The 24430-nt window shown below is 39.4% G+C and overlaps 1 protein-coding gene across 2 annotated transcripts; it reads right to left on the reverse strand.

The window, feature by feature from the left end:
* On the reverse strand, positions 1-23105 carry BCAP29 (B cell receptor associated protein 29). 2 transcript variants are annotated; one of them, XM_071423915.1, is made up of 8 exons: positions 22808-23105; positions 22484-22587; positions 19116-19216; positions 16822-16972; positions 12364-12499; positions 9679-9790; positions 2308-2408; positions 1-951 (listed from the first exon to the last, which is right to left on the reverse strand). In XM_071423915.1, exons 2-8 carry the CDS (start codon positions 22573-22575, stop codon positions 913-915), a joined length of 732 nt encoding a protein of 243 aa, XP_071280016.1. In that variant the 5' UTR covers positions 22576-22587; positions 22808-23105; the 3' UTR covers positions 1-912. The 2 variants fall into 2 exon arrangements, with proteins under 2 accessions (XP_071280016.1, XP_071280017.1); XM_071423916.1 differs by lacking the exon at positions 22808-23105 and having other exon boundaries at positions 22484-22746.
* Positions 23106-24430: the final 1325 nt, after the last annotated feature.

The raw sequence follows: 24430 nt of genomic DNA on the forward strand, positions 1-24430 counted from the left end.
TGAACTTAAACAATCCCTTTAATATAACAAACATATCAAACTTTCAAATATAAACTGGAACCAACTAACAAATAAGCTCAAAACAACTTTCTGAATACCAAAAAGGTCTTATGCAAAACAGTGCACATTTATTTGAGGTATCGTATCCATGAAAACAGAACAAAACAAACCAAACTATCTACATTTAAAAAGATTTTTACTTAGCGAGGCTAAAGAAGTTAGGTGGTACATAAGGAGTAAACCAATGTAAACAGTGAAAAAACAAAGACTTCTAATACCAGCCAACACAAAAATGAAATATCCCAATATATTAAAGAAAAATAAACCAGAAGCATGCAAAATATTGTTTGTTAAAATACACTAAAATCCATGTGGCTAAAGTGAAAGTCACAAGCTAGTGAGGTGGATTTGCAAAGGCGATGTTTCTTTCTTTATTTTCCTTAGACTGATTGTCATTCAGTTTTCCACTGGTAAGTTTTCAGCCTTCTTCAACCCACTGGGAACTGAATTTCTAAGATTCCAAGCAGGTGCTGCAAGGAGGTTTAAGTAATTGTTTTTATGGTCTAGTGTGATATACAACCCCACTCAAATGCTACAAGCAATGGTGATCTGTTACCATTATGGAGGAAAAAGGTTGGTAAACAGGTTGCTCCAGGTGGAGTTGAAAGATTTTTGAGTTTCTCCTCACGAGAGCAGTGACAAACTCCATGGTAAATCTGGTAAGCCACTTAACATTTTATTTGCAACACAGAACATTTTGGCAACCGATATATTAGAGGAATCTGAATAGGGACCTGCAATGCATGTGCTTTTCAGAAAGATCTTTTGTTTCAGGTATGCATCAGGAACATCAACAGCACAAGCCTTTTCTCATTCAAGCAACTGTAGCAATGCCATCCATCTCAGATGTGCTTACAGGTCTTTCTTATCTTCTGCTTTATTTAAACGTTGCTGAAAAGAGACAGATGAAAAATAATTTCAGTTTGGCAAGATCAGAAACCACTGAGTCCAGACACCAAATTTTGCCCCTTTGCAGTCACACCTGATTTGTTCATCATACACCTTTCTAAGCTGTAGTCCCACCAACACTACCCCGCAGAACCCCTGAGCTTCTGCTGCCAGCAGTCAAGGCTGTGCAGCCTAGTTCTGCTCCCTTTGGTTTTACAGCTGAGCTGTGCGGCAAACTCAGCACAAAACATTTTCTGCTATCAACTCATTTATCCCTGGGAGCTGCATCTACTGTGTGCTCAGTACCTTCTGTTCCTTCTACTCAGAGGTAAACAGAGATGGTAAGGATGTGTGTTTTAGACCACAAGTCTGCTAGAAATGCAGCAGGACTACTATGGCTCATTACACAGGGAAGCACAAGGACAGGACATGCATGGTGGTCTTGAATTGAACACAGAGATCAGTTGAGCAATCTGTAGAAGTACAGGGTGAGACTGGGAATGACTAAGCAGTTTCACAGAACACAGGAAAAAATATTATAACCAGGTCAAAACTGCCTTTTTTTTATCAATACAGGGCTGAACAACTCTTCTTGAAAAGCAGGTCACCATAATTTTAATAATAATTTATTTTCTCCCAAGACCACTACTTGTAAATAGGTTAACTTTAATTTTTGCTGAATTTTGCTCAAGACAGATGTTAGGTATGGAGCATATGAACACCTGTCAGACAACTTAAAAATACAAACTCCCAGTTCTATTTACTGATACTTACTGTGTATCTTATGGATATTATAGCCACGTACATAAGAAACTCAATCAAACAGCTAATTGAACTTTTGCTTAATATAGTTTGGTTTTTAAAAATTATTTTGTACTTGAGTTTGAATTTTATAGTAGCCTGTTTTTAACCTAGGCTGTTTGTTGGGTTTTTTATCCTTGTGTATCAACGGTATTGCAACATTTATAATCCAGGATTGCAGAAGCATGTTTTAAGAGCAAACAAAATAGAATTACTTTTATAAATCATGCATATACTCCCCCCGCCACCCACACCGCTCCTGTAATTTTCTTACAGTATTTCAGTGACCATCACATGCAAAACCACCTGAATCTTATTTTCCAAGCAACAGTAAAATTGAAGCTAATGATAACCTGAGCTTTGTCAACCAAAGTGCAAAAAAAAAAAGCTAATAACTCTGCAAAACAAAATTCTACTATTTTGAAGTAGTTTAAGGAATGCTGCCTGTTGTAACTTTATGCTATCCTAAAGATTTTGGTAAATTCTCTCAAAACAAACAGAATTTTGCTGATAAAATTTCATAACACAGTCCTTGCACGGCAATCCAGAGCCACCTACCTGAAGCTGTTCAAATTCTTTCATCAGATGCTCATATTCTCTTCTAAGGCCTTCAGACTGCTTTTTAACTGCAGCCCCTTCAGTTTTTGCCTTATGGAAAGCTGTAAAATATCAGAATTGGCGTTTTAATTATTACTTGTATTCCTGCAGTTCCTCGGAGCCCTAGATGTGCATCAGGGCTCCACTGCAGTAAACAGTCCTTCCTCTAAAATAGCTTAGAATTTAAAACACAGCATCACAGATGGACACAGGAACCTGAGAAGTTGAGGACAGGGAGCAGAAAGAGAATGGACAATGTTCAGAAAGATCAGCACGAGGAACAGGAAGGGCCTGTAAGAAAGGTGGGGGTGAGACCAAAAAACTCCTGAAACAGGGGACTAGTTAGTGATGACTGCAGTGTTCTGTCACATTGCAGGAGACAGTTCTAGAAAAACAAAACTCAGCAACTCCAAAATCAGAACTGTCAGACCTCAAGGAAAGGAGGGAACTCAAACACTGGGCAAGATTTTCACAGAGCACCTGAGACCATCAACAAAACACAGTAAGGAGGAAGATGATACATGATTATAGGAGCACAGACCTCACCTTTCCATACTGTTCTTAATTTTACCATGCATGAATTAATTGATTAGCAGCATCAGTTTACAGATGAAAAGGCAGAAATGGTGGTGGGTGGATAAACAACTCTGAATAGGTTTTTAAAATGAGAAGAAAGTAATTATTACTCCACTCCATCTCAACACAAACTGAGAGCACATCTATGCTGCAGTACCAAATAGCCTAGGACTCCACTGGGGCTGTTTTACAATGCAGGATAAAACAGCACAAAGTGCCATAAATACATTAGTCCTAAGCTGTTATGTAAGGTCATTTAGATATTTTCATATTCCTCTGCTATAGGTATCTCAGGGATTTTTGTATTCATCTGATTCAGCACCACAAATCTTGATCTGCTCATGTGAAAACAAAGAAATGCTGTTAATGACCTAGTAGGGCCACCTCACGTGGCCACTTAAAAACCCCAACCAACCAAATAAAAATTTTATTACAGCTAAAAAAAGAACATTAGCAAATTTTCTTGTTCCCAAAGTATGAATCTATCCTTTGACTGTGAACTCCCTGAGAGACATTTCTTTCCCAGAGACCTCCACTGCACTCAAGAACTGCAGCACCTCTAAAAGCCTGCTCTGAAAAGATGAGGAGCTAGATGTGGTTTTTGTTAAGCACTGACTTACAAGCAGTCTGGTATGAAGCAGATTTCTCTTTGGGTGCTGGTTCCTCAAACATCAGGAAATGAGATTTGACCATACTCCTACATGCAAGAAGGAGAACTCCTTCACCCAGAATTTCACTTATTTTTAAATAATTAATTTGAATGTACAGATGAAAATAATTCTCATTTCAGAACTCTGCAAGTGGTTTTCCTGTAACAGGACTTGGACCTACCTTGAAATTCTGATTCACTAGAGTCAATAACACTTCGGTCTATTGATTCCAACATGATTAAAACCTCATAATTTCTCTTTAATTTCTCCTTTCTTTCATTTCCATACTCTTACACAGTTTTCCTTCATCTTTTAAGTCATTCTTGATAGCATCAATACAGATTTTCTGAAGGTTTTGGTATTTGGGGTAACTTTCATTTCCACACATGTGACAAGTCAAACACCACTGCATTTACTCTCTCTCTGATCTCAGTACTGTTTAAAGTTTTCAATAGTAAAATTTTGATATCAATAAAATAAACTTGTGACAATTTGATAGACTTCCAAATTTTAGGTTGTAGACAAAAAATATATATATGCTTATATATATGCTATTTCACTTCTCCAAGAATCTGCTAATTAGAAAGATAAATCTTGCTTTTGTTTGAACATTCTTGTACACAGTATAGTAAAAAGTAATAAGATCTCACTTCTGAAGAAGTTGTAACTCAATGTTATTGATCTAACACTATTTAGTTATTTATAAGTAGCAGCACAGCACTTTAGTTGCAACTAAAAACTACTTTATCTTTAAAACATGAACAAAATATCTAGAAGTATCTACAAGTCAGGAAAGCGAACAAGCTAGTGCATTGTTTTAGTGTTTTGACCAAAACAGATGTATGAGAGAAATATCTTGCCTAACCCTAGAAGAAGAAAAAGCAAAGAACAGATTGTCCTTTCCACCTGTGTTGGCTATGGACAAAAACCCCAAAACATCAATAAACCACCAAATCCAGACTCATTCCTGCTGGGGTCACACAATTAAAAGGAGCATCACGTCTTTGACAAGGTGAATTCCTCAGTGCACCCATTTCCCTGATGCCTTGTGAAGCACCAGAGTGTCCCCACACCAGCGCCCAGCTCCTCTGCTGGGAGCACTACAGTGCAGCCCAGTTCATCAGGTGCACTGTTTGCCATATGGATCCTATCATATGAACACAGATCCAGCAGGAAACAGGAGATCCTTTGTGTGCACAATACACTCAGTTATTATTTCTGACTTCCATCTGGCCTGGTTCTTTGCCTCCCAGGAGCACAACAGCTGGACTGGCAGCAAGCAAGCTCCCACAGCTGACACCTCCCACCAAGTCAATGCAGGAGCAGGCAGATGAGGATGCTGCTGCTACATTAATGCACCCATTGAGAGGAATAATCAAATTCCAAACACAGAATCCAGCCTCAGTACTGTAAGAGGTAGGCTATCCTTTTCCATTCTGTTCCCTACCAGGAAAAATAACAAACTACTCCTAGAGCAGTGTTTCAATGGAAGACATTTGTGGAAAACTTTGCACTTATGTGTGACTGAAGGTCCATAAACAAATGTAACATGTATAATCTGGGAAAAGTAAAGAACATGTCCTTTCAAAACATTCTCTGAATCCTATTCCAGGAGAGACAGTTTACTTCAGACTGCTCTGAATTCTAAGGGTGAGGAATAAAACTGCTCTCAGGAGCTACATTACCACAGCCCAGTAGCTGTAGCATTTCTATGATCTTCTAATTTCAACAACAGTGAAGAACCTAACACCAAAACCAAACACCAACAAAACCAACTAACAATTCTTTGGGCATTTCCTTGCACAACTACTAGTCCTGGTCTGACTACATCACTTGACTTACAGTGCTTGCTACTAAGGAAACCATCTGGAACTTACATTAGCATTGCTCACAATACAAGCCTACAACCCAAATCATTTGGACTAGCTGAAGAGTAAAAAAGAGCCCTCTCTTTTAAAAGAGTTTTCAAGTTAAAAAAGAGCTATTCATGTTTAAGAATTTAGGCATTGACAGCACAAGAGATTTGCCAACAAATACCCTGTAAGGCTGGGAACTCAACTCCAGTCAAGTACCTCCATGCTAATTCTGAATTCTCTTCTTAAGATACAATGGCCAGAATTTAAAATGAGAAGGCAGGGCAAAAAAATTTACAAATTTGCTTCAAGTACCTTTTGCAACCTCAAATAAAATTTTGTTACAGAAGGGATGTTATAGCATCATTGGATGGCATAAAAAGCCTTGTATAATAAACCTATGCTTGCTGTATGCAGCCATCTCTTCCAATCAACAAATGTGAGTATCAGCTCTTGCTGCATGTGACACTGCAATGGCTCCCACCCTTGGTTATCATCTCACAGTCTTGTAAAAAGTAAGGTTAAGTAAGACAGACCTTGTCCCTCAACTTCCCTCTGCCATTGGCCAATCAACAAGACTGTGGCCAATTCTTTAAACTTGTTTGTTTTTAAAAACCCAAGTGCATCAGAGAAGCTCAGTGTAGTTTTCATAGATGGCACTAGCCTACCCAGCAACACCAAGGCCAAACTGAACTCTCCCTAGCAGCAGTTTTATGAAATGTATTCCCAATGTCTGTATTTTTTAACAGGTTTTGAACACATAGTAATCTTCACATTTAAGTGAGAGCTGTACATCTGCACATGCATGCTTTCTAGAATAGCCAACAGTTAGAAGTTATTCCAAAACCAGCCCTCCACATGAATTGCTGCTCTCCTGCTGTCTCCTACAACACTATGGAACCATGAAACAAAGAACACTTGTGTCAGTCTGTACACAAAACAAACCTCTTTAAATGATGCATCAAAGTTCCATTAGAATTTCCTCCTGCCCCACCATATATGATATCCATATATAAACAGAGTATTTTCAGAAAAAGTTGAACTTCAAAAGCACCTAAATGACTTTGATGAGCCAGTACATATTTAATGAAGCCCTGCTCCTGCCCCAGCACAAGGACCATTGTAAGGACAAAAGCCTTTATGAAACTTCTCTCAGGTCTAATCTCATGCCCAGTTGCAGGTAATTTGCTTTGTTGTGGTTTTTTTGAATAGTCTTCCAAACCATCAAAATGAAACAATATCATGGGCATGTCTTCTTTCCCCAGAAAATTCCTATTGGTCCTAGGCCAGTAGCCATACTGAGAACCTTTAATTATCTGAATCAATATTTTGTTAGAAATATGTCTAATGTGTAGCAGGAGAAACATTCTCACATCTGTTCTGGGTATTGCTACAAGTATGTATATTTATTTTTAGGTATCAATGAGACATTTTCAGAATATATAAGTGTATCAATAAAATACCATCTCAGAAGGTTTCTAACTAGTCATGTTATTACATGTCTAGGTATGCTAAAAATGGATTAGGCACTCCAAGTGCTCGCCCCACTGCTGGGTGCCTATAAAGCCCTGACAATAATATGTGGGTCTGCAATAGAGCTGTGAGGAACTAGTCTTCTCTGCTTCATTTCCAAAATAAAGCAAAAAAAAAAGCATCAAGTGTAATAGAAAAGTCAAGCCTGGAAAGAAAGCAAATTTGGTCCAAAACCCTTAAAACTAATTTCCAACCTTTTCTCAGATGTTACTAATTTTTGTGCTCAGTCTTGTATTTTGATTCTTCCTCCCCACCTATTCAGAGCATAGGAAAAAGGTCTTCTTAACTTAGGATTTCACTGTTAAGTGAGGAAAAAAAAAAGTCATCTGTGTTTTCTGTAAAAGATAGAAAGCTGAAGAACTAGAGATAAGTCCCCTGAAAGTCTACAATCATCTGTCTACACTATGATTTTAGTCAGAATTTCAGGAAGAGGAGACATACACAGTGCTTCCTCTTCCAGCTGTAAATACTGATTCAAAACTTTACAGGCAATTTGCATAGCCTTTGATGTCACAGCACCAATCTGATACTAAACTGTTTTCTTAAATGTGAAGCAGGTGTACATTTAGGACTCCTCCTGGCTGCCATTATACTGACTTAACCCACCTTTCAACTCATAGCCTACTCTAAAATAATATATTACCATGCATCAGCAGCTTAATAAGTGTCCCAGACCAGAGCAATGGATATTTGAAACTGCATTTGAAAAAAAAAAAAAAAAGTTTTTCCTTTCAAGCAGCAAAAAATCACCCAAACACAAACCCCCAACCAACCATGAACAACATCCAAATTTATGACTCTTACTAATACCATAGCTGAAAAACAAACAATAAGGAAACCTCAAAAATCAAAACCAGTGAAGTTTTCATTTTTATATGAGTTTTGTCTCGTTTCATGATTAGGTGACACCCTTTACACTCTTCACTGTTCCCCCACAGTTTCATGGATTGGACTTCACAGACACAAAGAAAAAGTTACTTTGGTCATGTGAGCTCAACAGCATGAAACAAATTGCTTAGAAGAGGCAAAAAAACTTTTCCAATGTCAGCTTTCATTTTGTGTAATGCATTGCTTACACTTAGTGAACATGACAGTCAACATTCACCTGCCCAGCTGCAGGAATTTCAAAAGAAAACAGTAAATTCACATCCTCTAACACTCTATAGAAAGCTGTGTCTAAGGATGTGGTTGTTCTTATCAAGTACTTCAAGCTTTCTGGCTATCAATTTGCTCAAAATAACATACAAGAAAACTTACAAGAAGGTAAGACAGACAAACCTCAACACCACCTAGCTGCTCACAGTAATTCCCATACCACCCATGGGGTTATTGGCAATGAGGGGGGTGGCATTAGGAGAAGGGCTGTAAATATTTTTGTATTCACTCCTTAGAAAGACCCTCTCTCTCCCACTTGTGCCCTAACAAAAGATTCAAGCATGCCTTAATTTATACATCTCTTGGATGGACAATATATCATGGGGAGAATGAAGCTGAAGCAGCATGAGGTAAATCTATTTATTCCTTAGCTTTCTCTAGCATTCCTGACTGAAAAGCTTACATTATATTAGTGTTACATACCACCAGTTAGTTTAAATAAGACATAAGCATTTAAATTTTCCATTGATCCTGTCACTTCAAAGGCACCCCCCCCCAGCTTTCTTCAAGAAAACAGCAGGAGAGGGAAAACCCACCATCAAACATGCCTGAGAATGTGAACTAATGAGACTCTCTATTTAAAGATTCTTGTTGCTTCAAGCCCAGTTGAAAACAGCTGGTTTACATTTTTTATTTGAATTCCCAGTGGACAGTAAAAAAGGATTCATGAAACATTTCTTAAAAATTTTTTCTTGCAGCACTGTAGCAGTCCCAGGCAGTATGAAAGTGGGGCTATGTTTTGATGATAACATACTGTTTCGTACCAAGAAAATTTGTATTTTTGTTACAATCTGAACATCTGATTAATGTTTACAAGATGGCAGGCTGTGTTATCTTAAAAACACTGATTTCAGATCAGCAGGTGCTCACAGGCATCATACACCTTGAGAGATCCCAGTAAGACAGAACCAAACAGGTAAAATCTGCTTCTGTCTCAATTTGGGCTGCCTATAAAGCAGTTTTGACAACCTAAACCTTAAACACGGAAGCTGCTAACAAAAGTATTATGTTACAAATTGTAAGTTATGTTTCCTTGTAAACAAAAAAAATATTAAAAAGCTAACATCCTAACACCTCAGCTGCAGAACATATATAAATTTAAAATATTAGTCAAGGACTTTTCTGCTGACAGAAACCCTATGGTAGTAAAAAACCTCAATCACAATACATCCCCCATTTTATACAGGGAGAGTGGCTGCTATGTATGACATGAAAGATCAAACTGATACCTAAGAGCAACCTGCAAAAGATTCCATATCCTGGTCATTTTCATTGATGAAGACAAGTCAACACCACTTAAATATATCAGTCCAACTTGTCAATAATTACAACTTAACTAAGGTGTTCCAATTACACCTTACATATTTTCATAATGAACACATTTACTAAAATATTGGGATGGCAATGGCATGTTTTATCAGTTCCTCATCAAATGTAAAGGAACCCCATGCCAAGTGTTCTGGAAACAGATGAAGTAAATTCATGCTACACCTAGAATATTTTTTTGACATTCAGTGTTAAACAATCTTTTTCTTCTTTGCAAAGAGGTCCTAACTAATACTCACCATTTGATGTCTTCTGTAGCTCTGCCTTCAAACGTTCAATTTCCTCCTTCAATTTCTCCTCAGTTGCATCTGTTGACTCTTTCTTTTTACTATCTCCTTTTCCACTCAAGGCCTATTAAAAACCACAGTTGCTACAATTAACTTTATTTTCATTAGTCTGATATTAATGCAAAATATCCAGGGAATGTCAGCCCTGATCTTGCAAAGCATTAGGTTTTATCAAATGTCAACCTGACACAGGCAGATAGTCATTCTAGACAAAAATCCTCCCAAACAGAAAAAAAAAAAAAAAGGAAAAAACCAAGTTCAGTGTTTTAGGTAATGGCATACTTGTAATAGAATGGTGTTATCTCCTGTGTAAGAGTACTTTTCTTGTCTGCATCAAGTGTACAACTTTGATTTAGATTTTAAAATGGATTTTTCAGAAGATACACACTGGGATTGTCAATGACAGAACACTGCCATGTTTACATGCAACTAGTTCTAATTCTCTCCTTGTAGGTTTGCAGCTACTTCAATCTTCAGAATAGTTCCAATATCCAGATTGGATTTCCAGTGAAATTCAGGACAAAAACTAGGAAAGGATCCAGAAAGAGCCCTGTAAACCCTTGACAGAAGAGCAATATATTCCCTGTATGCCAAAAATGTTGGCACTACTATACTTATGCACCCTGTTAAAGGTGTAAGATTATATCCCATAACAAGATCCTTTTCTCATAAAGCTTCTACTATCTAATCACACATCATCTCTGCAATTGCAAAAAAAGAGGTAAATGCTTAATGGGAAAAAGAAAAGAAAAACAACTGAGACAAACAGCTGTTAGGTAAACTAGAAATACCAGAGCTTACCAGGCACAGGCAGGAGCAAAGGGGAAAGATTATTTTAGGAAAAAGAACTGTTTATAAAGACAGGTAAACAATCCAAGGAAAAGAGATGAAAAAAAATTCCAGAAGCTATTTAATCAAAGAGCTGAGATGACATTGAACTGCTGGCAACAAAACCATAGCCAATTGTCTTTGCTTTCTGCTCACCTCTTTCTATTAGCATGCAAATAGCTATTTCTGTAAACTTTTATCTCAAGTCCTGTGCTCCATGGAACCTCTGAACAGGTGACAGTGCAGACCTTGCACACCAGAGTAAACTCACAGTATTTATACTTGCAGCCAGTGCCTCATGCACAATTGCTCTCACTTCTCTCCAATGGTGGAACGAAGCACACTTGTAAATAAACACAAATGCAGGGGCCAAGCCACAAAAAAGCCTAAACAATGGGATGTTTATAAAGTTAAAATATTCCCACCCTGAACATTTCCTGTGTCCATCACAATGGAGATCCAGCCACAGCATGTTGCCTGTACCTGTGGCTACCTGTGTTTTTGAAAACCATGCAATCAAGCACACAAATAAAAACAGACAGGACTACAGTTTCCAATTTCTGGCTATCATTTACAAGTGGCTAAGAGAATGTGTTGCTAAGAGAATGTGAAAGCAGAACAAAAAAGAGGACTTTTGGCAAAATCTCAACAGGACAGAGAAGAAAAAAAAAGTACCCGTAAGCAATAAAAAGGCAAATTCCATGACTGAGGGAAGAATTTTGGATCATTTTGACAAAACACCAAATCCCAAAATTTTGGAATCATTTTGTACTTGGGAAACACCTAGCACAGACTACTGATCATTGTTTTACCACACCTCACAACTGGATTTTTTTATCCCTTCTAGTACTTTCTGTCCAGAGTCTTCGTAGGAAGATTTATTACAAAATTGACAGTGCCAGTAACCATAGACACTGCTTTAGACAAACTGGAAGGAAACCTGTACACACCCACAGGAAATTTAGTTTTGACCGTGTGCTGGACTCTAAAAGCCTTCCTATGTCTAAAATGTCTGAACTCAGCTTAGGGTTCAGTCTCTTCAAACAGAAGTCAAACTGTTACAAGAAATGATTTCACACATTTATCTTAATTATATCTTTGATGCCTTTCCTTCCTGAGTAGTTATGTATTGAACCACAGCCTAATCATTCTTTGCATAAAAATAACATCTCTCCAGTCTGCTGGTAGTTTTTTAAGTAAGAAATTTTTGGTAGTATTCTCATTACTACTACAACAGTGTCCTACTAAGAACGGGAAATATTCTGAAATTGGCTGACCTACAATAAAAAGATAGAAGAATACAAAATACATCAAATACAGAAGATTAATTATACAAGTTAGAAAAATACATTCAGGGCTGGAGAAAATCCTATTAAGAAGAAACAGTCATCATGAATACAGTCACAGTTATATAGTAGGATTTTTCATCCTGGACTGCTACAGCCTTGACCTAAACAGGCAATTATTTGTGATAAAAGGAATAAAATTATTAAGAGTGTCTCCTTCTACTTTGTTATGACTAAATTCAGAGAGGTATTACGATAATCTGTTACTACTTTGGTGAAATTTGTACTGGAAAGACAGAACTTCATTTATTTGGATTACTTCAGTTTCCTTTGTTAATAAGGTGCTACTATAATTTGTTTTCAGTATTCTGAATTACATATTATAGAAATATTCTTCTTCTTTTTTCAACCAGAAGGAATAAAATGAATAAAATGAACAAGCATTCTGTAGCAAACCATCCTCAGAGTACACTGCACTAACTACTTGCTGTGGAAGAAAGTTACTGAAGAAGCTCAAAGATACCTCCTGCAGCCTTTCGTTCTCGGCCATGTATTTTTTGGCTGCTTCAGTAGCATCATTTACTTGTGTTTCCAGAGCTGCATGAGATGCCATCTCTTTTGCCAACTGAGTGAGAAGGGTAACAGTACGTCTCAATACACTGGTGAAGAAAAACAGTGAACAGAACTGTAATTTACAGCACAAATAAAAAACCCAAATCACAAGCAAAAACCAAAACCACAAAAATCAAACCAAACAAAAAATCCAACAAACCAAAACAAGCCCTTTTCTCTCTCAGTACTAGATGTAAAAATAAAACCAGAAGAGGGAAACATCCAGGCTCATAGATGACAAATAATAGCAACAAGAGAGACAGAAAATATTTTCATCCACTGACATTCTGATTTTTACTTGATACAGAACCTCTCTCATCCTAAATACCCACAGCCATTAAGGGGTCAGAGACCTGATTGCTTAAAGGCTGTTTAAATACTGTTATATATTTTTATATAACCCAGTATTTTTAACAGGATTGATCTCCAAACTCAAGAGCCAAACAACAAGTTATGGTAATGAGTATAGTGAAGAAAGAAAAAAAAAAAATCACACAACTTCATAAACAGCCTTGCAAGAATAAAATTAACAATATGAGCATAATAAGCTTCCAAGTACTGTCAATACAGTTAAATCAGAACATGTATGGATATCAGCACTGATACAGCACCTCAATTCTAAGCTTTGCAAATACCTTGGCTTGATTCTTTGCATCACTATTTTCATTATTCATCCTGAAGTCTTTCAAATGTTGCTGAATCAAGGCAACACAACAACGAATTTAATTAATGCCTATAATGTAAGTATGCAGCTGCTCTTCAAAGAAATTTGAAAATCTAAGTAATTGGCTTTTGCATAACAGGAAGAGTATTAACAGATCTTTTCAAGTTAAGCCTCCCTCCACCCCTTGCTTTTTCATTGAAAGCTCCTTTCCTTACTTTTTTGGGGGGTTAATATAAAAGCTAAGGTCCCCATGTCCCTACTTTTCCACAGGTTAGCAAATTCACTATTGCTTATTAATTTACAAATGCAGGAGTCACTAAAACATCAAAACTAAAAGAGAATCACAGAATCATGGAGGTTGAAAGAGGCTTCCACCTCATGAAAAGCAGGACAGGTTAAGTAGATTGCTCAGAGGCTTGTCCAGTTGAGTTCCTACCATCTTCAGTGATGGGAGGAGATTCCACCATCCTTCATGGTCCTTGTTCCAGTGCTTAGCTGCTCTTGACAGCAGCAGCACTTTTCTACCACAGGTCAGAACATCTCAGGTTCCTCTTACCTCTTGTCATTCCTTTTTGTATCCACTGAGATGAACTGCATCCATCTTTTTTACTACTAGACAGACATAGAAACCAATAGGATTTTCCCTTCAAAGTATCTTTTGCCTGAAAGCAAAGCTCCTTCAGCATCTCCTCATTAGTCACGTATTTCAGCCTCCAACTTTCTCTGTACCCCACTGCAGTACTCCAGTATTTTGGGGAATTAAAACTGGACACAGTCCTGCAGCTGCAGCATTCCATGTGTCATACAGAGCAGAATAACCATTTTCCTTGACTTGCTAACTGCATCCTTGCTATCACAGCTCAATACACTATTGGCTCTCTACCAGGATCCACAGGTTTTTCCTGCAAAACTTCTTCCTACCCACCCACGCAGCCAGTCTCCAGCCTGGATGCTGTATATGATTATCCAATAAAATGTCAGGCTTTGCATTTGTCTTTGTTGAGCTTCATGAGATTTCTGTCAGCACATTTATTCAACCTTTCTGCTTCCTCTGAAAAGCAGCACTGCTCTCCAAAGGTGTCAACCATTCTGAATTGGAACCATGAGCAGCTTGCTGAGAGCACACTCAATCCTATCATCCATGTTGTTAATAAAGACATTAAACAATACTGAGCCCAGTATGGACCCCTGAGAAGCACCACCTGAAATTCACATTGTTATTATCCTTTGAGCCCAAAGGTCCAGGGAACTTTCCACCTGCTTTTTTCTTCAGCCTGTGTCCCTCCACAGTTGGGCTATCAGGATACTAAAAGACACTATGTCAAAGGCCTTGCAAAAAGGATATTCTGCTCTTTATCCACACAGCCATTCACCTCACTGCACAAGGCAACAAGGATGTTCAGGCATCATCTTCCCTAAGTAAATCTGTGATGGGTGTTCCAAGTCATGTCCTTCATGTCTCTGAAGATGTCTTTGACTAGGATTTACTTCATAACCGTTCTAGGGAGACCAGTCTCTAGTTTCTTACACCCTGTTTTCTCTCTTTGAAGACAGGTGCAATGTTTGCCTTTCTGCAGTCACTAGGACTCTCCCCAGAACTGTGATCTTTCAAACTAAGCCTTACAATGACATTGGCCAACTCCCTCTGCCATCCTAGGAAGCCACAGACTTCTATATGCCACAGACTTCTATATGCATTGGCCTATGCACAGAGTGGCCTATGCACTCCCTAGCTGCATCTTCCACTACTGGGATGATGTTACATACCCTGTTGACTCTCCTAGAAGGCACCAGTGAGCAGTGGGCTCATGTTTTCTTGAGATTTTCTTTAGTTTTCAGCCCTTTTTATCCTTCTCAGGTTCAGCATGGGCTAAGAGAGGACCAGGTCAGACTAGCAGATGGGTGTCTTTGTCCCGCCAAGGGGACAGTCTCCAGGGGCTGTGACCCTCCTCTTTTCTGCACAGTCTGCAGATGAGAAGCTCAGCTGGCCCCACTACCCTCACTGACAGGTAATTTTCCTCACCTGTACCCAATGCTCTGCAATCCTTGAACCCCACAATGCTGTTGTCTTGCCAGAAGTGACAAGCTCCCAGCCTCCTCCATTTTCTGAATCTCCATATACCATTCTTGTGGAATTCTCCTATTGGCTGATGAATCAAATGCTGATGAATCAAGTGCTAAAATGAATCAAAACTGACTCAAAGAATGAACTAGGGGCATCCAATTACCCAGTCACACTAGATGGGGTCTAAAGTTGTTTGGGTGATGATACAGCAGTACAGGGTAAGGCAACCCAAGGAACACTTTCCCCTTACTTCTCTGACAGACATTATGTCTGTTTCATGAATAAGCAAAACAGCTCTACTAAGAAAAGTCCTTTGATCTAGTGACTACTGGAGGAGTGCTTATTTCTCCTAAATCTTGGTGAAAGGCCAGCAGGTCAAAAAAACCTCAAGCAAACCTCTTCAAGAGCAGAGCTTTTATACAAAATAATCTACTGGGGTCACTTGACAAGTTTTCTTCTTTGGAAGCTGAATATAAATAGGATCCTGAGAGATCAGCTTCCAATTCTTTTGTAGGATGCAATCTTGCTATTCCTCCTGGAGCAGAGATTAAAAACATATTTGTGCGTATTTACTTAACCTTTCTGTAGGAAGACAAAGAACTTGATGTATTCCTACCACTACTGAGCAAGGCTATAGCCACATTGTTTTTTCCAAAGCTTTTCTGCTCAAGCTTTGTATTCATTTTTCCTTGACACTTTTTATGCTCAATGGTCTGCTAAAATGGCCCCACATCACTCAAAGGGGAAGAAGTTTGTCATAAGTCTGATTCTCTTGTCCTGTATTCCTCTTGAGTATTGAGGCAATGTCAAGCAGCTCACTGAAGGAACTCCTAAGAGGGCCAGCACTCATTGTCCAGCCACCAGAAAAATGTACAAATGGAAATCATCACACCAACATGTCTGTTTCTGTTTGTTCACATTATCTGTGTCCAGCGACTTCGTGTGCTCCCAGCCCAACTGATAAGATCTGCAGGTTGTTGTGCCTACTGATTCACAGGTAGTCTTGGTTGCTATGGGTGGGCAGTACAGAACTGCCCTTTCCTTTACCCTGTTTTAGTAGCTTTAGAACTGAAAGAGGTACCAGACTTAAGAACATAACACCATAATAGGCAAATTGCCATGAAGTGTTTGATCTGAAATACAACTGTAACTTTCCTTGAAAGCTGAATATTATCCTACAGTTCTTAACTTCAAGCTTGAGCTGAAGTGGCTCAGGTCAGGCTCACCCTTTGATTCTTAACACAGCAGGGTGCAATGACACCAGCTTGCCAGATAATAACAATATTTAACAGTACTTTAGTTTTTGAGCAGTTTTTTATTCTAGTTTTCCATGTGCCAAACAAAGGGTGTAAGTTTAAGGAAGGAAATGAGTGAATATTCCCCAAAGAAACTTCTGCAAAATACATGTTTTCTCCAGCACTCAAAATGTTCCTTTCCATGTGTTGCTCACATATCCTTCCAATCTTCAAACAGTTGTAAGGTATTATTTCCCCTGATCTTACTTGCCTTGTAGCCAACCTGGTCACGATTAATTCTTTCATCTCCTGAAATTGTCTTTCTGACCTTTACTTTACAATTACTTTGTGCAATAGTTCCTTTAATAAACATACTATGTAAACATTCAAAAATGTTATACTTACAGCCAAAGAAATAAGGAAAAACCTGAGAGATACAGGTTTCTTTGCGACCGAAAGAGTTTCATCTGAATATGATCAAAGGCACTGCTGTTGACATTTGCAGCCTTTTCATTCACATGAACAGATGAGTATTTCCTGACTTCTCTAACAGCATCTGCAAACAAAAACAGTCTGTTCTTATTCACATCTGTGGGTGTGCGTGCATGCTAAACCAGACCTGAGTACTAGAAATATGTACTTTGATTTTCTGCTCAGCAAACAGTAATAGGACAAATAGTGACAGCAATTATGTTATCCATACATTTAAAAGATCGGTCTTGATAAATCATGAAGTGCTCTAGCACATTCCCAGAAATACAACAAACCATTGCCCAAAATATGCCTGAACAGGTATTTCAAACACTTGTACCCAGCCACGAGGGATCAGGTCAAAGCAACTCACTCTACAGGTGTTACCCAAGACCCTATGGTGTCAAAATGTCACTGCTGACAACTGAACTAAAATTCCCCAGTGGACAAACAGTGAGAAAAGATAAAGAGAAGCAAAAAGAAGCAGTATTTTCTCAAGTATTTGTTTTACACAGAGTTTTTTAAAGATATGCATGTGTTTTAGTAACGACAGAAGGGTCTACTTTGTACTTCAATCATGGAGGGAAAAAATTATTTCTTTAACATCCATTAAAATAGGAATACTGTCGCAACACAGCAGTAGTAACATCAGTAGTAACTACTAACTGCAAAAAGATCATAAAAAGAATGGAGAAGGAAAGCTACAGGTCAGCTTTCTTTCATCTGCCTTTCATACATCTTTCAGCTTCCTTTCATCCATCACATACTTCTGATAGTTCTGCAAAAGGGCCAGTGCACTGCAAACACCTTTCAAAGGACAAAATAATTAATTAGGACTTACATCCACATAAACCCCAAACCTAACCCAGTTAAGAGTTCATATTACTATCTTTAACATAAGGTCAGCAGACATTCCTACAACCAATACAGCACCTTAAATCTCCTCCTGCACATCAATAAATTGTCATTTCATGACATGTTCTTGCAGAATATTTTGGCCAGATGTTATTAAATTGCTGCTGCATTTGTCGAAGCAGGCAAAATCGAAGAAAAGCACAAGTGACTATCATCACTCATGACTGTCCCTCTCATATGTCTGAGTTATTTGGACGTTAAAAAAAACCCCGAAGTGAAGCTTCAAACAATGCATCGAAGACTAAGAGCAAACAAATGCATGTCCCTATGCTATAGGAAGGGTCTAGGCCTGCAGTAACCTGTCACTTCATGCTGTGGGGCAGGTATCTCACCACTGCTTCCCTTCAGTCCTATTCTCTCTTTCCAGGAAACCAATGACCATCACCAAGTCAAAAGCAAACTTTGGTCCAAGTTTTCAACAGCAGTTCAACAGAGTAAAGGAAATACATTCATTTACAACAGAGTAAATGAAATTCACTGAAGACCTACTTTTAAGAATACCACCAAACATAATCTTAAAAAAATAATAAAACAGTCTATTTGAATTTCTGGTATTTTAAATATTAAGAATATAGTCCTATTGCCTAGTCTGACATAGTTATATGTCAGTGCATCTGCATGTTTCCCTCAGCAGAAAATAAAACCATGCATTTTTTCTTTCTATTTCAAGTAGCCTGGAATTAAGTAACATGTATATTCTAAGGCACTGGAAACACTTATCCATGGAGAACTACTTAATATCCCCAAAACACAGGAGAACTGCTTTCGTCACTGAAATACAGGAGATGCCTACCACACAACAGTCAGGACAGACATTAAATTAAATCAGTCAGGCATATGGTAACCATTAAAGCTTTACTCTTACTTCACAGACCTTAGGATCTACCCATAACAAATGAAACCAGCAGCTGTTTTGTATCTGTGCTGAGCAAAAGTACTCAAACAGCCCAGTGCTTTGATATATTCTGTTCTTCAACAGCAACCAAAAGAAAGAGTGCCATCTGCTGCATGAGGTACAGCTCAGCCAAATTCTGGTGTCAAACAAGTTCATTTACCTGTGTGAGAAAGTCTAGGCTGCTGCTTGGTTTCCCTAAGCTCCATTTTTCCTTCTCATTCACTCAGTATAATACAATTGCATTTGGATTCCCAATGTGGATGCAGCATTAGCCCTCTCCTCTTTCATTCCACTGTATAATTTTTCAATAAATTAGCTGACTTACACTAGGCTTGAATCCTTTCCATTAGTTTATTCATATTAACTCAATGTACCAGGTTTCTTTTACCCATTTGTTAAGAAATTATCTAACACTTACCAAGAAACAAGATGATCAACAAAACTATTATTGTAAGGAACATCTTGTTCCAAAATACTGCCATTTTGCTCCATAGAGGAAACATAAAAATCTTCTGCCATCTGTAAAATAGAATTGTGTTATTCAAAAATAATTAAGCACTAAAAGAAGAGCATTATAACCCCACAGAAGAGAGCCTTGTTATTGATAAGGGACTTGTATAACGTCTCTGAACAGCTGTTTTAATTGCAATATAATTTAGGTATATGTTAACTTTTCCAGTAATCTAACTTCTCTTTTTTGTTGTTAATACTTGCAAATTTTTTGCATGATAGCAGATACTCTGCAGATGTGTTTTATTTTAGCTTATACTTTGGCTATCATTACATTGTATTCAGTCCTGAATATAACAAGGGATAGGGTAAAGACTGTAAAACCCATTCCATTATTTTTATTTTTTAATCACTAGTACCTCTATTAACTCTGAACTACAAGGACTGTTATTACATTCTTACTTGTAATGACAACAAAAAAGACAAGTCTTGTGTTCATATTTTGTTAAGGCTTAAAATCTCTTTCCCAAGCATAAATTTGCTGGCTACAGAAGTGACTTCTGGTGAGGCCAATGGTGGTGTAGACTACTTCCTTTTTTTGAACAATTAGCTGTCTATTTGATATTGCTGCATGAAGGCTGTAGCAGAAGTCACACTTGCAGCACAAACAAAGAGCATCTGATGTGCTCAAATGAACTGAAACAGGTGATAACAGAGCACCTACTTGTCCTTTGCTGCAGGTTAGAATCAGTGCTACTGCACAAATGAAGTAATACCTGGTCATGCCATAGGGATGTAACAGACATACCACTCACCATCTGATTATAGGAGGTAAAATTTCCTAATTTTGTTAAGACTATTTATGCTTACCAGAGACTGCTCACCCTCTAACAGTGGTTGCCAACCTACTATTAATTTAAATGAAACTGTAGCATCATCTCCTCTTTCCAGCTCTCCACCAGAAAGAATTAAAATGCTTTTGCATTGTGCATGCAAAAACTTCATTTAAGTCTTCTAGTATAATCTGAATTCTTTATAGCAGACAGCCACAGTCTGTATCAAATGAAAAGCTTACTTCAAGCTACAACTCAAACAAAGCCAATTCACTAACTCTTTAAACATGCAATTTTCCAAGCTCCATACTGACCTTCACGTAAGAAGTAATTCTTTGAGGTATGACCTTAGATAAACTACACTGCCAAGTTATAATCAGGCTAAAAATATGGATCTCTTTACTGGAAAATCTTCCTGTGCTTTATTTTCACATTTATTTTCCTTCAACAAGAACTGACATTCACATTTACTAACACTGCTCTTCTTTTTGGTGACAAAAGTCATATAAATATAAAACTTTCATACTATAATACTAGCCACCATTTTAGATGTACTACACCTTGTAGAACAGATACTGTCAATTTACTCATTCCCCTGGAATTTATAAACTTTTTAGCAAATTTGAAAAAAAAAAAAATTTAAAAATGTGCACACACAAGAGAGAGAAGCAATCCATTTGAAAACTGACAGCTGAGTAAATCAAAACTTCCAAGAACAGCAGTTTCCCACCTGTCAGTAACCATGCATGCCTTACTGCTGCTGACAGAACCAGCTTCCAGGCCACCGAGATGTGTCAGGCAGAGCTGCTGCCCCCTGGAACTGTCACAACAGCTAAATTTGATTTTTTACCCCACAAGAGTCCTGCAAGTTTTGTTAAGAAGTTAATTGCATATACCATATAAAGGATAATGTGATTTCACTCCTTCAGAAACCACTGTTCAGAGGAATAGCTGAATATGCTCCAAACAAAGCACACATATCTATCCTTTCCATATAATCAAAAGCACTGTGTTTAATATTTGAATAAATTTTGGTAAAGCTGCACATTACGAATTTGCTTTTCAGCCACAAATACTGGACTCTGTTTGCATCATAAGTGAAACATATTTCAATACTCCCAAAGTATTCTGCTTGTGACATCAGCCTGCAGAAATTCTTGCAGCTAGTTTCCTCACATAAGCCATTAATAATCTGATGATTATGACTCCCATAATACTCCTCTCCTCCTACATAGTTGCACTTTTGCTTAGAGAACAGTAAGAAATACAACTCAATAGTCCATGTCGAAATGCTGAACTCCTTGCAAGCCAACTTGTAAAAAAACCAGAAGTTGAATTAGATTTCAAAGCAGTTTCCATTTCTCAAGCTGAGGACACATGCCTAATCATTGGTATCAGCTGTGGAGGAGCCAGTCATTTTCAAGACTCCTCCACAGGTTTAAGTAGTTAAATCCAGACTTTCCACAACAACTCTTGCTCCTTAACAGGACAGTAAATGCAACATCATTCTAAGTACATCTAAAGATGCAGGAAATAAACATGTTTTTACAGAGCACTGGTGAGACAGCTTGCAAGTTTTGTTCTGCTTTTTGTTTTGGGGGTTGCGCTTTCTTACTTTAAGACTCCTTCTTTTGTGGGTTTGGTTCTTCTTGGAAGACTTCCTGATATTCTGAAAAGAAATGAGAAGTCTGCTTCCCTGCCTCCTGCAGAGAATCTAGCTTTATTTCCTGTAGGGAAATAACATTACCAAATTTGAAGAGCGACTTACAGGAAACAAGATAACGCTGTAAGTCAGGCCTCTGCAAACACTAAAGGTAATAAATTAATTTTGTTTCTTTCCCTTACTGTGTGCATTTATTTTACAAGAATTTATTATTTTCTTAATATTTGTGTTGTGTTCCAGAAATAGTACTATTTTCTTAATCTATATATGAGTTTTTAGAGAGTTTTACAGAGGTCTTTATTCCAGTAGTCCTGAACCTTCTGCTTCAAATTCAACTCCAGTTTCTTTAAACAAGTGATCACAAATTTCTTGCAGCCGTTACACACAGTTTGCCGCTTGCTTTGAGTATCTATAACGTCTTATCTCTTCAACGCCCACAACGCCTAGTGTACACCAAAACATAAAGTTGCACCTCACAAATCTGACAAACTGCTGAAAAAACCGCACTCTCCCCTCATTAATTACTGCCGGATGCCTTTCTCTACGCTGCCTGCTCCCCAGCTCTGGGAGAAGCCGTCCCACCTGCTGAATAAAGCCGGGGGCTCCTCTGGGCACCCCGACCGCTGCTCCCGGATGAATCAGCACTGCGTAGAAACCGTAAAGCTCCTTAAAGAGGCTTGCGATTCCTGCAGCTCCTGACACTCGAGTCCCAAACAGCATTCCTTCGGCTTCGTTTACAACTAGTTTAGGATGCAGCAAAGCTCCGTGGTTATGAAAAGAGAGGCATAAAATAAACTCACACTGGTGAGAAGAGCAAGCTGTGTTGCTCAGCACACCCACCTCAGCGGAGAGATGAACGGCAGGCAGAGCACGAGAATTACTCCGATTTCGCCATACAGGAAGGCAGCCACTGCCGTCCACTGGAAAGTCATCGTCCCGGCGGCCTGCGGAGGAACGGGCGGCTCTGACTTCCCCTCCCGAACAACCCCGGGGACAGGGAGATGGGCACCGGGACGGCCCGGGGCCGCGCCGGCCTGGCGGGCAGAGCCCCGCGGGTTCCTCCCGCCGCCTCCCGCCCCCCAGCGCTGCCGACGCCACCTGCGCGGCCGCGGAGCCCCGGGGCCGCCTCATTCCCACTCCCTCCCGCCCGGCCTGCCTTCGAACCTCGTCAGCGCCGGCACCCGGCGGAGCTGATGGCGGCCGGAGGGCGGGAGCGGGGCCTCACCGGCCGGGGCTGCGGAAGCGCGGGCCGGTCTCTGCCGGCACAGGGCGGGGCGGGCGGGGAACCGGGGTGTCTGTGCGGACACGGTGCCGCCTCCGCCCTGCCCAGGGGATGTGGGCCGGGACGGGGCTGAGTGACACGGCGGGGGCGGCGCGGAGCTGCCGCCGGCCGGGCCGGGCAAAGGTGCGAGCGGGGGAGGGATGCGGAGTCCGGCGTCTGGCCCGGGCCTCCCCCAGCGCACAGGCCGCGCTCGGCCCGGCCCGGCCCGGCCGCCCGGGCACTCGTGCGGTGCCGCCTGCGGAGCGGGGGGCTACCAAGGGGCCGCACCTCTGTTGGGAAACGCGTGGATCTACGCGCTGAGAAGGGTTCATATGAGCATTATCTTTTTCCTATCTAGGGAATGGTTGTAAGCATTTTGCTGCGGAATTCTGCTGTGATCATCCCACCGCTCGGCTCCGTAACTCGAGCTTAATAGACTGGGGAATTCAACTCTGCTCTCCAACATTGTCATGAGTTTCTAAAGTTCAATTAAAATACTCCGTGTGTCCATCCATTCCCTCCTTCAAGTGTTACACGACATTAATGTATTAAGACCCAGTAAATCATTTTCTCAAGGAGTACAGGTCCAGCATTCATAAAGACAGCACCAATAACAACCGAACAACAGCTTCAAACACGGTCCAACAGGCCTGTTTGGGCCTCATTAATAAAACAGAATTCCTTCAGAATACCCTGTTCCATCTTATGGTTCTGCTCAATGCTTTTTATCTGCAACCCAAGGCTCCAAGCACATTATTTCCATGCAACTCTCCTTCTTTCCTCCTATATAAGAAGGCTGTGCTCTGATCACTTTTTCCTTTTGATCCTAACAGATGCTGAGGTGCTGTCATTGGAAGAAGTTACCTTGTCTACCTGGGCATCACCAGCACACTTTGACACAACTACTTGCTTTGGGGAATTCTTTCTCAATTAAGTTCCATCAACATGAGACATAAAATGCTGTGAATAGTAGTTCTTTGTTACTCTAATCCATTGGAACTGACATGGGGTGGGAAGTTCTTGCATGAGCTGTTTGCAGCTGCTCACAATCTGAAATTATTTACTTAAAATTTCCCACGTCTGCAGCCTGGGGATGGAGCCAGTGTGTCAACATTTTTCTAGCTGCTGCCAGGCAATGTCTGGATGAAAGGTTACATCCCAAATAATTGTTTATGCACAACAAATACTGGAGAGAGATATAAGGAGTCATTTCAATCCAATCTACACAGTAGGAATAGCCCCAGTTTTAAGTAGTATTTCTAACACATTTTCATAAACATACATAATCAGCACTATAGAAAAAACACAACCTCTTAGAATGTTCTGGTTATTACATTTTAGCTATTGGCCTACAGCCAGTGTACTTCACTGAAGCTGTTAAAACGTGAATAAAGACTTTCCTTTAATTACAGGGCAATTTCCATTTCTGAGCTGCTTACTCACCCCTTTCTAGCACTGTAAGCTGCTCTCCCAGTAGCATAGCCTCATGCTGGTAGGACTGTATTCACTTGTCCCTGATGCCAGAG

This window comes from Agelaius tricolor, unplaced genomic scaffold (genome assembly GCF_023055355.1).
Source record: "Agelaius tricolor isolate 1412-34295 unplaced genomic scaffold, bAgeTri1.0.p SCAF_3, whole genome shotgun sequence".
In the NCBI taxonomy this organism is placed as follows: domain Eukaryota; kingdom Metazoa; phylum Chordata; class Aves; order Passeriformes; family Icteridae; genus Agelaius; species Agelaius tricolor.

What these genes read in the sequence shown, in the direction of transcription:
- BCAP29 (XM_071423915.1), bottom strand. Translation starts at nt 22,575, where the DNA reads ATGACTTTCCAGTGGACGGCAGTGGCTGCCTTCCTGTATGGCGAAATC. An exon ending in TTTTCCTTATTTCTTTGGCT is followed by an intron (nt 12,500 to 16,821) that starts GTAAGTATAACA and finishes TTTCTTCACCAG; the next exon opens with TGTATTGAGACGTACTGTTA. An exon ending in GCTACAGAAGACATCAAATG is followed by an intron (nt 2,409 to 9,678) that starts GTGAGTATTAGT and finishes GATATTTTACAG; the next exon opens with CTTTCCATAAGGCAAAAACT.